Source organism: Triticum dicoccoides, chromosome 2B, assembly GCF_002162155.2.
Source record: "Triticum dicoccoides isolate Atlit2015 ecotype Zavitan chromosome 2B, WEW_v2.0, whole genome shotgun sequence".
Classification (NCBI taxonomy): domain Eukaryota; kingdom Viridiplantae; phylum Streptophyta; class Magnoliopsida; order Poales; family Poaceae; genus Triticum; species Triticum dicoccoides.
Genome location: NC_041383.1, coordinates 158,278,607 through 158,294,938, shown reverse-complemented (window position 1 = coordinate 158,294,938; position 16,332 = coordinate 158,278,607). Strand labels below are relative to the sequence as shown.

Sequence of the window (16,332 nt, the reverse complement as noted above, 5' to 3'; positions counted from 1 at the left end):
CTAAACACTCCGGAACCATTCCGATGTCCGAATATAACCTTCCAATATATCAATCTTTACCTGTCGACCATTTCAAGACTCTTCGTCATGTCCGTGATCTCATCCCGGCCTCCGAACAACCTTCGGTCACCAAAACACATAACTCGTATAATACATATCGTCATCGAACGTTAAGCGTGCGGACCCTACGGGTTCGAGAACTATGTAGACATGACAAATACACCTCTCCGGTAATAACGAATAGCGGAACCTGGATGCTCATATTGGTTCCCACGTATTCTACGAAGATCTTTCTTGGTCGAACCATAATGTCAACATACATTATTCCCTTTGTCATCGGTATGTTACTTGCCCGAGATCCGATCGTCAGTATCTTCATACCTAGTTCAATATCGTTACGGGCAAGTCTATTTACTCGTTCTGTGGTCCATCGTCCCGTAACTAACTCATTAGTCACTTTATTGCTTGCAAGGCTTCATATGATGTGCATTACCGAGAGGGCCCAAAGAGAGTGACAAACCCTAATCTTGATCTATGTCAACCCAACAAACACCTTCGGAGATACCTGTAGAGCATCTTTATAATCACCCAGTTATGTTGTGACATTTTATAGCACACAAAGCATTCCTCCGATGTCCGGGAGTTGCATAATCTCATAGTCGGAGGAATATATATTTGACACGAAGAAAGCAGTAGCAATAAAACTGAATGGTCATAATGCTAAGCTAACGGATGGGTCGTGTCCATCACATCATTCCACTAATGATGTGATCCCGTTTATCAAATGACAACTCATGTCCATGGTTAGGAAACTTAACCATCTTTGATCAACGAGCTAGTTTAGTAGAGGCATACTAGGGACACGGTGTTTTGTCTATGTATTCACATATGTATCAAGTTTCCTGTTAATACAATTCTAGCATGAATAATAAACATTTATCATGAATAAGGAAATATCAAATAACAACTTTATTATTGCCTCAAGGGCTTATTTCCTTCAGCATGATCTCATGGTCTAAGGAATATATATTTGACATTAAGAAAACAGTAGCAATAAACTGAACGATCATATGCTAAGCTAACGGATGGGTCTTGTCCATCACATCATTCTCCTAATGATGTGATCCCGTTATCAAATGACAATTCATGTCTATGGTTAGGAAACCTTAACCATCTTTTGATCAACGAGATAGTTTAGTAGAGGCTCACTAGGGACATGGTATTTGTTTGTGTATTCGCACATGTATTTAAGTTTTCGGTCAATATAATTCTAGCATGAATAATAAAAATTTATCATGATTAAGGAAATATAATAATAACCATTTTATTATTGCCTCTAGGGCATATTTTCATCAGTTACGACCCCGGGACTCAACATATAAATAGAGGGGTGGGGCTAGCCCCTAGAACATAAGTTTTGAAGCCTCTTCTAGTTCTCTCTTGATCTAGTTCTCGTCTAGTTTGATCTAGTCCAGGTCTAGTTCTAGTTCCATCTAGTCCTCATAATAGAGAAGCCATGTGTGGTTCCCTAATTCTCGCTCTAATTCTCCGGTGATGATTAGCCCTGGACGACGAAGCAGTGCCGGATCGTGAAGCATGTACGCTTGAAAATGTGAAGAGTCCATGTTTTCGGTCTTCCATTCGAGGGATCGTTCATGAACGGTTCGAGGGACTTCAAGTATGATCTGTGGTTCGAGGAACTTCAAGTATGATCTGCACTGACTCGTCTTCTTCCGCTACAACTTGGAGTCGGTAACAATCAAATCCAAACCATTAATGCATCTTCATATTGTTTCTGGTTGATCATAGGGTGATTTTTTTTGTTTTCTACTACGTTTCTCAACAGTTCGAGCTACCGCCGGTGTCCACACGCGAGCGCTGGATGGCGATGCAGAGCGCAAGCTTCTTGTCGTTCGGCGCGTCGGAGCTAGATCCGGCGTCCTCCTCCTTTGTGAGACCATCCTAGTCGGTGGGATTGGGTTTGCTCCCGGAGCGCTCATCGGTGTTGGCCATGGCGGAGGGGAGGGAAGGGTTTGGGAGGAAGGGGAAGAGACGAGGAGAACGGAGAAGACAAGTGTGGACTGAGATAGTACTAGGATTCCTCGGGTGGGATGGGATTTTTGTGGGGGCGTCGCAGGCCCTAGCGGGTTGATTCGACATGGCGCCCGCGTCCGGGTGTCCCCATATCCGGCTCAGGGGTAGCCGGTCAATCTAGGGCGTTTGGGCTAGATTTGGGGCGCCCGGTTGGGTGGCGTTTTTTACGAGACCGGGCAGCCCGTCGGGGCGTTTGGGGCGGGTATGGGGGGTCAGATTGTAGATGCTCTAAAAAGGTAAATGTAGCACAAGTGTCGTTAAGTGAGGAACGTAAGAAAAAATCTCTTTGGTGGGATAATTAATGTCAAAAAATGGTAAAAGGGTGAAAACTTGAAATTTACTCATATTTTAGGGGTAATAATGCTATTCTGCGAACATTCGTTGGGGAAGCATGGCAAAACGAACATTTTTTACGACAAATTATGTTGTCGGGAGTTTGGCAATCCCTTCAAGTAAACACGCAATTTTTCGTACAAATCTTTTGTTTGCCAAGATTTGCCATGTGTGTTATGAGGAAATTGCCATCTACGCCCTGAAAAACTTGTCATAAAAAATGTTTGCATTGTCATGATACCCAACGAACGTTGAAGCTGATACTCCCTCCATCTTTTTATACAAGACAATAAACTCAAATTAGAGATAGCAAGATAAAAATTAATGTCTTCTCCGGTCAGCTTGTCTTCTCGTTTACCGGGTTAGTTAATAGGGCACATGCAAATTACTATCATCCACTGCGTACATGTGAATGGTTAAACTATGAGTTGATAGTACAAGACAATGTCATTAATTTTTGCCTCGGTTACAGATTAAAGTTGGTGGTTTGTATAAAAGTAAAATATATTTTTTATAATGGTCTTGTATATAAAAATGAAGGGACTACTACGGGTATGTTTGGATGCTGCCCAAGCTGGCTCTGCCAACTCATGGGCGTGCAACTTGCCGGAAGTTGGCGAAAAATTGAACTGATGAAGCTAACTTGGCCTCCAAACACACGCCCCACGCTGCTCTTGGCTCCAATCCAAACACGTCCTACACCTAATCCAAGCAGGCCATAATCGAGATATCTTTCCTTGTGTACACAAATTTTCTACGGACCAATGTGTAACCAATTGAATGGACTTAAGAGATATACTCGTATTTCCAAATTTCGACACGTCGAGGGGACTACAAGTTCTTTTCAATCAATTTTTGAATGGCCGTTTTCAGTCGATTTCGTTCCCGCTAGAAGGTTCTCGCGCCGACGGCGACGTCCTGTTGCTTTGCACGAACGTCCTCATGCGCTCGATAGCCCTGGCGGTGTCGGGGAGGTCCGGGAAGAGGTAGAACGCGTGGATGCCGTCCGGGAACTCCACCACCTCCACGGACTTCCCCTTCCGCCGCAGCACGTCGGCGTACCGCCGCTGCCAGTCCTGCAGCGGGTCGAACCCGCCGACCAGCACCATCGCCGGCGGGAACGCCTCGGCCAGCTCGGCGTTCTCGTCGGTCACGTGCGCCGCCGGGTGGTCGCGGCTGGCGCCCTCCGGCAGGAACGCCCTCCACCAGAAGTCCGCCCGCCGGATGGTCACGATCGGCACCACGCCGTCCAGCCTCAGCTCCGACTCCGTCCGCTCCTCGCCGCCGAAGTACGGCTGCACGGACAGGAGGCCGGCGAGGCGCACGGAGTTTGGGGTGGGCGCGGCCGCAGCCCAGCGGTTGGCCGCGTGGTGGATTATGTTGCCGCCGGCGCTCTCCCCGGCGAGGAAGCAGCTGGAGAGGTCCACGCGGACGCCCTCGTCCAGCCCCGGGACGCCGTTGGCGTCGATGAAGCGGAGCGCGTCCATGGCGTCGTCGTAGGCGGCCGGGTAGGGGTGCTCGGGCGCGAGGCGGTACTCGACGGAGACCACGACGGCGCCGACGCCCCGGCAGAGGCGGCGGCAGAGGCGGTCGAAGTAGCACTGGCGCGCGGAGAACATCGCGAAGCCGCCGCCGTGGAAGTAGACGACGACCGGGAGCGGGGCCTGGGGCGCGACGGGGGAGGAGAAGGAGAAGACGCGCGCCAAGAGGCCGCGCGACGCGTCGACGTCGAAGTCGACGGAGCGGACGCCGGAGGAGTCCGGGCGAGGGCTCGCGCGCACGCGGAGGATGCGGTCGGCGACGGAGTAGAGGCCGCGGTTGACGGTGCCGTCGCGGCGGTTTATGGTGTCGATGAGGGGCGAGAACGCGGTGACCTGCAACCGCACCGCGCACGGCAGCGCCGGCGGCGAGGCGCGAGACACCTCTCGGCTCCTGCTTCCCGTTTCCTCCATCGTTTTCTTGGCTGGCGCCTGCTGCATTTGGATACGTCTCTGCGACTATATGCGCATGAGCTGTGGACTCCGAGCCATGGCCGATCGCCGTCGCAGACTGCCCCGAAGTGGGCAGTCTGGCGTTGCACGTCATCCCACGCGCACCAGCCATATGACTATGAGGAAATGACACCGAATTCGGCTGTAGACGACGTACACGTTCGAAGCACCTCCTCTGCCCTCTCTGGTGATTTCATAAATTTTCGAGTTTTCCAGTTTTTGATAAACATCAAGCGGGCGCGTGTGAAGTTAGAATTCGATCTTGGAAATGATCGGCTCCAATAGATGTTCATCACAAGCCTTATTTTAGTACTCCCTATTTAGATAAATTTAAGACAAGAATTTTGGGACAGAGGGAATAGTATTGATCAGAAGTATCCAGGAGCACCACAAAGAAGTGACTTCCAAAGCGCTATGGACGGGACGAAATTGGGCAGCCATTTGTTTGCTGTTGCACCGGCTATCGGTGTTGGTAGGAAGGTTGTTAGACGAGATGTCGACCACCCGCAACATGCTAGCCTTTGGTTTGAAGGAATTTTATGGATGGGATTTTCATTAAAAAATCTTTAAAACCTTCCCGAATGATGAGTCTCACATGTGTGATACAAAGCACTCCGACTCTGATGTTTTTCACAACTAAAGTTGCCATCTGAAAGGAAAAAACAAACCACAAAAAAACTAAAATTTGTCATAAAAAACATTCTGTGTGTTTGTGCCACACAAGTGGCACTTATCAGGGTCCAAAATCTTTTGGTCTATATATAAACGGATTTCTATTCCCATGTAGGAGTGATTCTGATCCTTCACATTTCGAAGGAAAACACATCAGCCTAAATTCAATTAAAAAATCCTAGCATGTGAACCAAATGACATCTCTTTACATGTTCCTCATTTCCTATTCATATTCATAGGATATCAAATAAATGTCATCTCATCTCTTATACCCAAAGAAATGGGGGGGTTGGGGATACTGAATCTGGAAATAATGAATATTGCACTTCTGGCTAAATGGTTTTGGAAAATGGAAAATGAAAAGGGCCTGTGACAGGATATTTTGGAAGACAAATATAGAAAGGGGGGTGTTTGGCTTTAATATGTAAAAAGCCAGGGGACTCACAATTCTGGGATAGCCTACTAAAAATCAAAGAAATCTTTTACAAATTTGTAAAGAAAAAGGTGGGGGATGGGAGAAATACTAGGTTTTGGGAAGATTCATGGGTTGATGATAAACCTTTGAGGGAGACTTACCCTAGACTGTATGATATATCCTTTGATCATAACATTACTGTGGAGGAGGCCATGCAGAAAGGTTGGCATGGATTTAGATTTAGAAGAACCCTACATGGAGAGACTGTGGAGCTTTGGAACAGTCTCAAAAAAAGATGTGAGGAAATTCAAATGCAAGGAGGGGAGGACAAAATCCTCTGGACCCTCACTGCTGATCATAATTTCTCTGTGGGATCCTTGTATAGGAAATTGATAGCTGTTGGGATGAAATTCCCACAGAAATACTTATGGAAGATTAAAGTACCTGCGAAACTGAAAGTGTTTTTATGGTTGATCAATAAAAAAAGCATCCTAACTAGAGATGTACTGCTTAAAAAAGGATGGAAGGGTGAGAAAAGTTGTGTCTTGTGTGGGAAAGATGATCAATTGATCATCTATTCTTCTCTTGTTCGGTTGCTTCATTGTTATGGAGTTTGGTCAGATGTGTGTGTGGTTTTAAAACTGTGTCATCTAGTGTGAAAGATTGTTTTGGAGACTGGATTAGGAAATTTAACAAAGATGATAAGAAACTGGTGCTGGTGGGGATTTCAGCCCTGCTTTGGTCAATTTGGAAAAGCAAAAATGCAATTATCTTTGAGAATAAAAGGATAAATGATCCTTTATATGTTGTCAAGCTAATGTGCAGGTGGTTAATTGACTGGTCTATTTTGCAGATAAAGGAGTCGTCAAGAAAAATGTTGGAGCTGGGAGCAAGGGTGCTAGAGCAGGCAGCAAATGAAGTGTTCACAACCAAGCAGGGGTGGAGGATCAATGTTGCTAGATTGGAATGAAGAAAAGTCTCACCTGCGGTGGTGAACCTGATGTTTGGTGCTCCCGTAGAATAGATCCTTGGCTACTTTTGCCTCAAGGTAGCTTGAACCCGGTTTGGCAGCTGTGAACTCGAAGATGTATGGTGTGGCTGACCCTTGTTGGTCGTTGGGGTTGCTTTTGTTCATGCTGATTCCAGTTGGATCTTTTCGTTTTCTTTTGAACTCTTTTGTAGAACTCTGTGGTTTTCAGTAATGAAAATCGGAAGGGGCAAGCCCTTCTTTGATAAAAAAAATCTCATCTCTTAGAAATTTCCTGTTCCCATCTTATGAATCAAAGGTAGCCCAAAAGAGATAACGCCTATTTCACGTCAATAACTATTGGGTACACAGTATACAGTTATCTAGACTTCACACTCATTTCAGTTTCCAGTTCACATCAACAATTTATTACTGCGTCTTATATAATAAACTGGAAGATGGAATCTGCTATGGTGTTTTACATTCATATAAATTGTCAATTATTTGGTACAGCATGGGCAAAAAAGTCGTGCTGTTGAGCAATGCAACAGTGGACAAACAGCATCATTTCCACTGATTGCAAAATATGTTTCCCACAAAATTTCACCTATTGCACTCTTCATCACACCAAAAAAATATGTATGCTATTGATAGCACTTTTACCTACAGAACCAGAGATCGCATAATACAGAAGGATTTGGGGTTTTCATACACCCTTACTAACATAATATACTGAGCTCCATTTAAGCAAAAGTTCAACGCTAGCAGCGGTTGAGTAAAATTACTTTGTTTTTTCTTAACCACCTACGGTTAATTATTATTCCACACCTCTTCATGGTACAATCACAAAAAACAAACAACAAAAAAGGAGAAACCATTCCGTAGATTATCGATAGAAATGTTTTACTTCAGCCATGAAAGTTGAAGGAACACAACAGCCGATGACATCTGGACTTTAAGATCAGCAATATCAACATCATGACCTCCTTCAACCAGGCCCCATCGATCGACCTGGGGTTAATGAAGAATAAAGACCATAAGACAAAAAGGGAGGGGGAAAGAAAAAAACAAGGGGTAAAAGTAAACAAATGAAATGGTTGCAATATCACACCTGGTGATCTTCTTCAAGTCTGATCAGCTCAATGGATTCATCAACTCCCAACCTTCCTCTAACTATTGCGAGAGGGATTACCAGGGAATGGGCTGCTGCGGCCATAGCATCAATAGATGCCAGCTCACAATCATTTGCATCCTTCAGAACGGTTTCTACAGCCTTAACTAGCCGCTCATCTTGCTTCCCTCCTAAAAAACTTGTGTACACAACAGGCTTGAACCCAAACTCAGTCTTGACCCAGTCCAGTATTGGGTCAATTTTCTCCTTCTGTTTTTCTGCACACAAAGGTAAGAAAGCATGAGAAATCACATTGAGGGGCCAATGATACAGAGCATCTGCAATTTAATTGCATGGATCTAAGTAGCCTAAAACCAGTTCATCACTATTGGAGCACAATAACTGCACCAACACATGAGAACAAAATTGGGCACCTTACCATAGACTCCTTTGGTAAGTTCATCATCGGCAGGTGAGCGACAAAATACCAAATCTTGATGGAATTTTTGCATCAAATTGGTAATTATTTTCGTTCGTGTCAACGGAACTCTCTCCAGTGCAGTACAAGCAAGCTTCATAAGAGGCATAGTAAAAGGCCGGATTCCATCTTGTTCCTATGACAATAAGAAACTTTCAGTACCAGCATCGAGAAGCTAGGGAATGAAATATAGGAAGCAAACTTTTTTTGCAAGAAGTTAATTCAGATATAATCATGCATTCCTACATGATGGCAGATGGGCAGCAGACCAAAAAAAGTAAGTTGGTGTTGCTTGTAACAACTCTCACAACTTGTAAGTTATAAGTTACAGTGGGGAACATTTGAAAGCAGCAACTTAGTCATGCAAAACATATATTTACACAACTAAGAGCGAGTACTATCTAACTACTAGTATCCTTAAATTCAGCATATGAATACAATTTATGGATCTGTATAAGAGATGACACACTGAGTACATCGGCCATATCAAGTCTTGCTTTAATTTCATCAGAGGTACTGACGGTGGTAGTGTTCATTTTCAAGCTCTCTTGCCTCTGCACAGACCAGAAGCGAAAATTCAACTCTAAAACGTGCTGTATACTCCACAGAAGGGAGAAGGCAGTGTACTGTGGATTCTGCATAAATGCAATGAACCTACACCAACAGACTACATCACAGGGACTGATATTGTGTGATTTCATCTTCCATATTGAGTTTTGCTTTATTTTCATTATCAGCCAATCTTGCCTCTCTAGAGATCAGAAGTGAAAATGCTCTATTCTCCACTTTAGGCAATGAACTACCCGTTATGCATAAACACAACAGATCTATTCTGATGCATTTTGGATACTGTTTAATTATTTCATTCTACTTATGGCCAAACGGTCATTCTGGTCATTTAGAATATCTGCACATGACACAATAAAGGGCAAAGAAACGAGAACATTAAAAGCAATTCAGTCGTGTGATTCAAGCCATCAGCGGCACTAACTAGTACTATGATGAAAACCTAGATCCAACACATTTGAAATGTACAATAGAATGAAATGGTCAGGAAATCCTCTCATAATTCACCACTGTTCTGGATAAGCCAAATCTACGATATCAGGGTCAAACTAACCGCCAAACATACCATTCCACCCCAACCATTTTGTTAGATTGCTAGTACTATTAAGTTGTTAGCAGACAGCCATACTATCCATGAGATAGAACCCGAGTGATCTCACACTGCAGTACAGTATCACAGTCGAGGTCAACCAAACAACAGAACACGAAGGAGAAGAGAGGAGGGGAGGCATCATGACCTGGTACTCCCACTCGGCCGCGACGGCCATGGCGAGCGTGCGCGAGTGCAGCTTGAGCGGGCGCTTGGCCGGCGTCTTGAGGGTGCGGTAGTCGAGCATGACGGTCCACCCGTTCCCGTCGTCTGCGCGGCGCACGGTGGCGTCGCGGTAGAACCGCTTCCCCACCACGGACCCCGTCATGAAGGACATGGGCATGGACACCGAGGTCTCGTCCCGCGTCGACGAGGACGAGGGCTTCCTCACGTAGATCGCCTCGCCGCCCGCCTCCTCCCCGCCCGGAGACGCCTCCGCCGCCGTGCCGAGCAGCCGCCGCCCGGCCTCGCATCGCCGGAGGAGGAGCAGGCGGCGGCCCGCGAGTGTCGTCGCCATTCCCCTCTGCCCGGTCGCCGCTTCACCTGGGCCTCCCTCTCGAATGTAGTAGCAATTCCAGCCCGTCGCAAACCCAGGCCATTTTAAGCCCACCAGGCTGCTCCCGGCCCATCAAGGCCCTTAGGGCGGCCCGGAGAACGTTCCAGAATCCAGACGCGTCTCGCGTCTGACTTTGGCCCCACCGCCCCCACGCGTCCGGTTCGTCTCCACGACGCCAAAGAGGCGACCAACGACTCGGACCGAATCCCCCAGCTTCAGTTCCTGCCTTTCCTTTCCCTTCCATTCCCACATTGCAAACCCTGCACGCTACGGCGACCGCGCCGCGCGAGATCCAGGACCCCGACCGGCCGCCCGCCCCGCCGTCGCGCATGCGCTCGCCGTGACCGGATCTCGCGCCATGGCCATCGCGGAGGCGTCCCCCTTCGCGGACCTGCCCTTCCCCGACGACCTGCCGGAGTTCCCCCATCCGGGCGACGACGCCTTCGCCCTGGAGGGCTTCGATCTCGACGATCTGGACATCGACTTCGACTTCGACCTCGACCTCGACCTCCTCCCCACCGACGACGTGCAGCTCCCGTCGCCCCCGCCGCCGCTCGCCACGTCCTCGTCCTCGGCCGGGTCGCCGGGCGGGGCAGGGGACTCCTCCTCCGGCTCAGGTGGCGGAGCGGACGGCGCCCTGAAGAACGACGAGTCCTCGGAGACGTCTTCCAGGAGCGCGAGCGCTGGGAGCGACGGCAAGGCTAAGGACGGGGAGGGTGAGGACGACAAGCGACGGGCGCGGCTGGTGCGGAACCGGGAGAGCGCGCACCTGTCGCGTCAGAGGAAGAAGCAGTACGTCGAGGAGCTGGAGGGGAAGGTCAAGGCCATGCAGGCCACCATCGCCGACCTCTCAACCAGGATCTCCTGCGTCACCGCTGAGAACGCCGCTCTCAAGCAGCAGCTGGCTGGCGCCGGTGCAGGCGTCCCCCCGCCACTGCCAATGTACCCTGGATTGTACCCTTTGCCGCCGCCATGGATGCACCCGGCATATGCGATCGGAGCGCGCGGCTCCCAAGTGCCGCTCATGCCGATACCTCGGCTGAGAACCAAGCAGCCTGCGTCGGCTGCCGCAGAACCACCGGCCAAGAAGTCTAGGAAGACCAAGAAGGTTGCTAGTGTTAGCCTCCTTGGCTTGCTGTTCCTGATGATGCTCTGCGGGTGTTTGGTTCCTGTGGTAAATCGGATGTATGGAGCAGTTGATTCACGAGAAGGAATTGTGCTTGGTCCATCACAATCACGTCATGAGAGGGTTCTGGCTGTTGATGGGCCTCGAGATGGTGTCTCGGAAGGTGTTGATTCGAAGTTGCCACATAATTCAAGTGAGACGCTCCCAGCGTTGTTGTATATTCCAAGGAATGGGAAGCATGTCAAGATCAATGGAAATTTGGTTATCCAGTCTGTTGTTGCGAGTGAGAAAGCTTCTTCGCGCATGTGTCACTCTGATGGAAAGACTTCATGTAACCAAGGACAAGAAGATACTAGTTTGGCAATTCCTGGCCATGTTGCTCAGTTGAATTCTGGAGAAGTCATGGAATCTGCTAAAGCAATAAAAAATAAACTGATGGCTTTACCTCCTGGAGATGGAAGCATATACAGAGAGGATGATGAATTACTGCCACAATGGTTTAGTGAAGCGATGTCAGGTAAGGATGCTACAAAAAGTTGCATACTACTTTAGATTTGAAAAACAAATTACTTATGTGTGCGTGCCATGTCGGTTTTATACTTGTTATCATACTGTGACCTTGATACGAATATAGCAGTCACTATTTGATGCAACCTCCTAATAGATAATGTTTTGATGTTTGCAAGTAACTTAGCCTCTGTTCGGTAGATAACTTGAAAAATGGCTATCATGTGAAGTATGCACAGGGAGGCAATCATGGACTTATATGGTTATGTCACTTGATCAATGAACACATTCCAAGAGTTTATGTTTGGTGTACTATTGCCTTGTGCAGCTGCAACAATTGCTAATGCAGCATACTTACTTATACAACATGTGCTTATGCATGTATGCGGCATGTTTAACATATAATATTACTTGTCGACTGATGCAGCATATATAAATTTAGCATGTCCGTAGGAACTTCATTGCTCTTGAAATAAGTTGACTAATCCAATGTAAAATGCCTAGTTGAACATGATAGACACAGGTTTAATTCAATTCATTTGAACAAAGGTGACTGAGATATGGCCTATTTTCCCTACAGGAATAAATCCCTAATGTCAAGCTACAAGTCGATTTTCTAGAAATATCAAATATATGCATATAACTGTACAATTGCAACTGAGGTAGCACATCACATAGCCTCAATGCTAACAATTTAGAAATGTATGCCACCCAATTTGGACAATTAAATACACAGAAACGACAGAATTTAAGGGAAAACATGCTACTTGTACGGTCAATTACATGCTCTATCTAATTAACCGCGGTTAGTTACTGCAACTAGTCTGTTCCTTCATTTGCTGATAGTTGTTGCTTCCGATTGTGGCTTTTAACATACAGCGTTGGTGGTTTGTGGACTATTGCGGCATTATAAATTTAACTCATCCCTAAGAACTACATTGATGAAAGCTCTAGAGATAGTAGTCTGATGAAACCCAGTGTAAAATGATTAGCTGGGCTTGATAGAGCATGTAACTGACTTTACCAGTAGCATGCTTTTTGTTAGCTTGCTGAAGTTCTGCCGGTTCTGTGTATGTAGTTGTGACACCGAATTGAGTGGCAATGTGATGTGATATCTCAGTTCCCATTGTACAGCTATACATATATTCGTGGAAAATTGAATTGTAGCTTGACGTTAGGGTTTTGATCATGTAGGAAGAAGTGTGTGCTGTCTCAGTTGCTTTTGAACAGTTGAATTCAATTGTACACTGTTACTGCAAGTAGTTTCTTTCTTCATTTGCTGAAAGTTATTCCTTCCCATTGTTTTTCAGGTCCTATGTTGAGCTCTGGAATGTGCACCGAAGTGTTCCAGTTCGATATATCGCCGACCACCATTGTTCCTGTCTACTCCAGTGGTATGCCCAATGCATCACATAACTCCACAGAGAACCTCCCCTCCAGTCAGTCCCATAAGGTCAAGAACAGAAGGATTTTACATTCCATGGCCATTCCCCTAAAAGGTTCAACGTCCAACCACACGGATCACCTCAAAGCGCACCCCAATAACGATAGCTTTGCTGGAGACAAACCGGCTTCATCGGTGGTGGTCTCTGTCCTGGCTGACCCGAGAGTGGACGCTGATGGAAGGATCTCTTCGAAGTCATTGTCGCGTATATTTGTTGTAGTCCTTGTTGACAGTGTAAAGTATGTCACTTACTCTTGCGTCCTGCCGTTCAAAACCCATAGCCCTCATCTGTGAGCTGGGTTTTCACCGGAGCAGTGTGTGTTTAGGTTATACTACCGATTAACAGGACTGGAATTTTCCCAAAGGAACTGATGTTCTGTGTATGTGAATAGAGTTGCAGTTAATTAACTCAAATAATCAGTTGACTGTTTATTGCAGCCATATATGGGCTTTTATCTGCTTGTCTATCTCTGTCAAAATTTCATTTTCCAAACTTGGCCAAGGTGATCAAAAATTGATGCCCTAGTATTCTGTGATCTTATCAGAATATTGCAAGATACTGATTCGAGTAGGGTATGGTCTTGTAAAGATTTGTAGAATTAGACAAACTTTCTCTCTTGAAGAGATGATCATATTGGCCTGACCCTAATATTGTGATTTTGAGCCAAAATAGCACTCAAACAAGAGTCATCACACGCCCATATCATATTTGCCTGCTCCATATCGAGCCCGTGAGCCTCATATTTGGAGGCGGCGCCTATTTCGAGCAAGCGTCATCCGTAGAATTCTTAGCTGTCGGCAGTCTCCCTCTTGTGATGTAACTTGCAATTTACCCTCTTGTGATGTAACTTGCAATTTAAGAGAGAAATGACATTATAATTGTATCCAAAAGTGAAATATAACATTATAAGACAATAAAAATAACAGTAGGAAAAGATGGTGCAAAATGAATATATCATTTATCTGTGTACCGCTTCAGACTTAGCCGGAGGGCATTCCAAAATTATTGATCACCACTTTATCTCCTCTCCTTCGAATAAGTGGACCCCCGTCCCGCATGTTGCGGCTTTACCTCACGGCACTATAAAATTCTCATCGGCACCCCCACAAACTCAAACTATTTCTGAAAGTGCAACTAACCCGTGGATGGTTTTGGTAATTCTTAACAACATATAGCTCATTGAACTAATACTCTTTCAAGACATGGCATGGACTAGAGATGTGGACCCCTCAAAATGCTAAGGACACATATTGGCAACAAGTTCAGGACTCTACATTTTCATTTTAGTGATCCAAGATCACATTGAGTCCATCGGAAAGCCAATACTATTAAAAGGGATGAGGTGTTGCTTAATGGCTTACTTGCTCAAAATGCTTAATGATATGCTCCAAAACCCTTAGCCACTTTCTCATTTCCACATATGTCCTAAACCTAAAAGTCAAAATCGGCCCCACCGATTTGATCTATACGGCGCCATCGAGTTCATTTGACATAGCCACTGCCACAAACCCTAATCAGTTCAGTTTCACCGATAGGGATCTCGGTCTCACCGAGATGGGATTGCAAACTCTCTGTTTCCCTTCGTAACATTTCGGTCTCACCGAAATGAGCGATCGGTCCCACCGAGTTCGCAATGCAAACTCTCTGTTTCCTTTTCATAACGTTTCGGTCTCACCGAAATGAGCGATCGGTCCCACTGAATTTGCCTGACCAACTTTCTGTTTGCCTATTACTGAAATCGGTCCCATCGAGTTCATGTGACCGGTCTCGCCGAGATCAAGTTATGCCCTAACCCTAGCACATCGGTCCCACCGAGTTGATCATGTCGGTCCCACCAAAAAGCCTAACTTTCACATTTTGAACTGAATCGGTGTGACCGAGTTTCACCATTCGGTCTCACCAAGTTTGGGAATCTGTGTGTAACAGTTAGATTTTATGTGGAGGCTATATATACCCCTCCACCCACTCTTCATTTGTGGAGAGAGCAATCAGACGTGCGTACATTTCCAGCATTCATTTTCTGAGAGAGAACTGAAGGAAATATGCCCTAGAGGCAATAATAAAGTTGTTATTTATATTTCCTTATTTCATGATAAATGTTTATTATTCATGCTAGAATTGTATTAACCGGAAACTTAGTACATGTGTGAATACATAGACAAAACATAGTGTCCCTAGTATGCCTCTACTAGAGTAGCTCGTTAATCACAGATGGTTATGTTTCCTAACCATAGATATTTGTTGTCATTTGATGAACGGGATCACATCATTACGAGCATGATATGATGGACAAGACCCATCCATTAGCTTAGCATTATGATCGTTACAGTTTCATTGCTACTGCTTTCTTCATGACTTATACATGTTCCTCGGACTATGAGATTATGCAACTCCTGAATACCAGAGGAACACCTTGTGTGCTATCAAACGTCACAACGTAAATGGGTGATTATAAAGATGCCCTATAGGTGTCTCCGAAGGTGTTTGTTGGGTTGGCATAGATCGAGATTAGGATTTGTCACTCCGTGTTTTGGAGAGGTATCTCTGGGCCCTCTCGGTAATGCTCATCACTATAAGCCTTGCAAGTAATGTGACTAATGAGTTAGTTGCCGGATGAAGTATCACAGAACGAGTAAAGAGACTTGCCGGTAATGAGATTGAACTAGGTATGATGATACCGACAATCAAATCTAGGGCAAGTAACATATCGATTACAAAGGGAACAACGCATATTGTTATGCGGTTTGACCGATAAAGATCTTCGTAGAATATGTAGGAGCCAATATGAGCATCTAGGTTCCGCTATTGGTTATTGATCGGAGGTGTGTCTCGATCATGTCTACATAGTTCTCGAACCCGTAGGGTCCGCACACTTAACGTTCGATGACGATATGTATTATGAGTTATGTGTTTTGATGACCGAAGTTTGTTCGGAGTCCAAGATGAGATCACAGACATGACGAGTCTCGAAATGGCCGAGACATAACACTACAAAAAAAACACATCCGTGACATTTTGGGCCGAACGAAAAAAATTTCTGTCATACATATGACACTTCTATGACGATAATTGTGACAAAACCCGGTATCATCATAGATGTGGTGGGCTCCTACTTCTATGACAAAAAATCATGACAGAAAATGGGCTTTTTGTCCTGGGCGGGCCGGAGACGCAGTTGCATGACATTCTTTGGGCCGTCCATGACAAAAAAAACCGTGGTAGAAGCGAGGGCGAGGAAAATTTTGGGGAGTTCCCGGTTACGGTGGGTGGTTAGGGGCCGAGCGATGCACATTTCTCTCATACACGTACGCGCGTGCGTGCGAGGCATTGGCTCTAACTGAACCCGAGCGATTGCACTACAGGCTACGCGTTACTGAACCCGAGCGATCGTTTGATGACTGTTAACTAAACCTGATCGAGCGATTCCTTCGCTACTGCTGCTAAGTGAAGCCGATGGATGCTGCCTCTCTGGATGAACAAT

General features: G+C 45.9%; 3 protein-coding genes across 3 annotated transcripts; 1 reads left to right on the top strand and 2 right to left on the bottom strand.

The window, feature by feature from the left end:
- Window positions 1-3,196: 3,196 nt before the first annotated feature.
- LOC119362747 (probable carboxylesterase 18) lies at window positions 3,197-4,379 on the bottom strand. The gene has a single exon (XM_037628002.1). The coding sequence runs from the start codon at window positions 4,377-4,379 to the stop codon at window positions 3,297-3,299; it is 1,083 nt and encodes a 360-aa protein (XP_037483899.1). The 3' UTR covers window positions 3,197-3,296.
- A 2,626-nt stretch (window positions 4,380-7,005) lies between these two features.
- Window positions 7,006-9,748, bottom strand: LOC119362746 (ATP synthase mitochondrial F1 complex assembly factor 2-like). Its single transcript, XM_037628001.1, has 4 exons — window positions 9,366-9,748; window positions 8,023-8,197; window positions 7,584-7,861; window positions 7,006-7,483 (listed from the first exon to the last, which is right to left on the bottom strand). The coding sequence occupies exons 1-4, from the start codon at window positions 9,732-9,734 to the stop codon at window positions 7,376-7,378; spliced, it is 930 nt and encodes a 309-aa protein (XP_037483898.1). The 5' UTR covers window positions 9,735-9,748; the 3' UTR covers window positions 7,006-7,375.
- Window positions 9,749-9,975: 227 nt separating this feature from the next.
- LOC119362745 (bZIP transcription factor 60-like) lies at window positions 9,976-13,305 on the top strand. The gene is made up of 2 exons (XM_037628000.1): window positions 9,976-11,416; window positions 12,717-13,305. Exons 1-2 carry the CDS (start codon window positions 10,132-10,134, stop codon window positions 13,142-13,144), a joined length of 1,713 nt encoding a protein of 570 aa, XP_037483897.1. The 5' UTR covers window positions 9,976-10,131; the 3' UTR covers window positions 13,145-13,305.
- The last annotated feature ends 3,027 nt before the right edge of the window (window positions 13,306-16,332 follow it).

Excerpts from the sequence above, each read along its gene's own strand:
- LOC119362747 (XM_037628002.1), bottom strand. The coding sequence starts at position 4,379 with ATGGAGGAAACGGGAAGCAGGAGCCGAGAGGTGTCTCGCGCCTCGCCG.
- LOC119362746 (XM_037628001.1), bottom strand. The coding sequence starts at position 9,734 with ATGGCGACGACACTCGCGGGCCGCCGCCTGCTCCTCCTCCGGCGATGC. Across the intron at positions 8,198-9,365 it reads CGGCCGAGTGGGAGTACCAG|GAACAAGATGGAATCCGGCC; the intron begins GTCATGATGCCT and ends TTATTGTCATAG. Across the intron at positions 7,484-7,583 it reads GACTTGAAGAAGATCACCAG|GTCGATCGATGGGGCCTGGT; the intron begins GTGTGATATTGC and ends CATTAACCCCAG.
- LOC119362745 (XM_037628000.1), top strand. The coding sequence starts at position 10,132 with ATGGCCATCGCGGAGGCGTCCCCCTTCGCGGACCTGCCCTTCCCCGAC. Across the intron at positions 11,417-12,716 it reads GTTTAGTGAAGCGATGTCAG|GTCCTATGTTGAGCTCTGGA; the intron begins GTAAGGATGCTA and ends ATTGTTTTTCAG.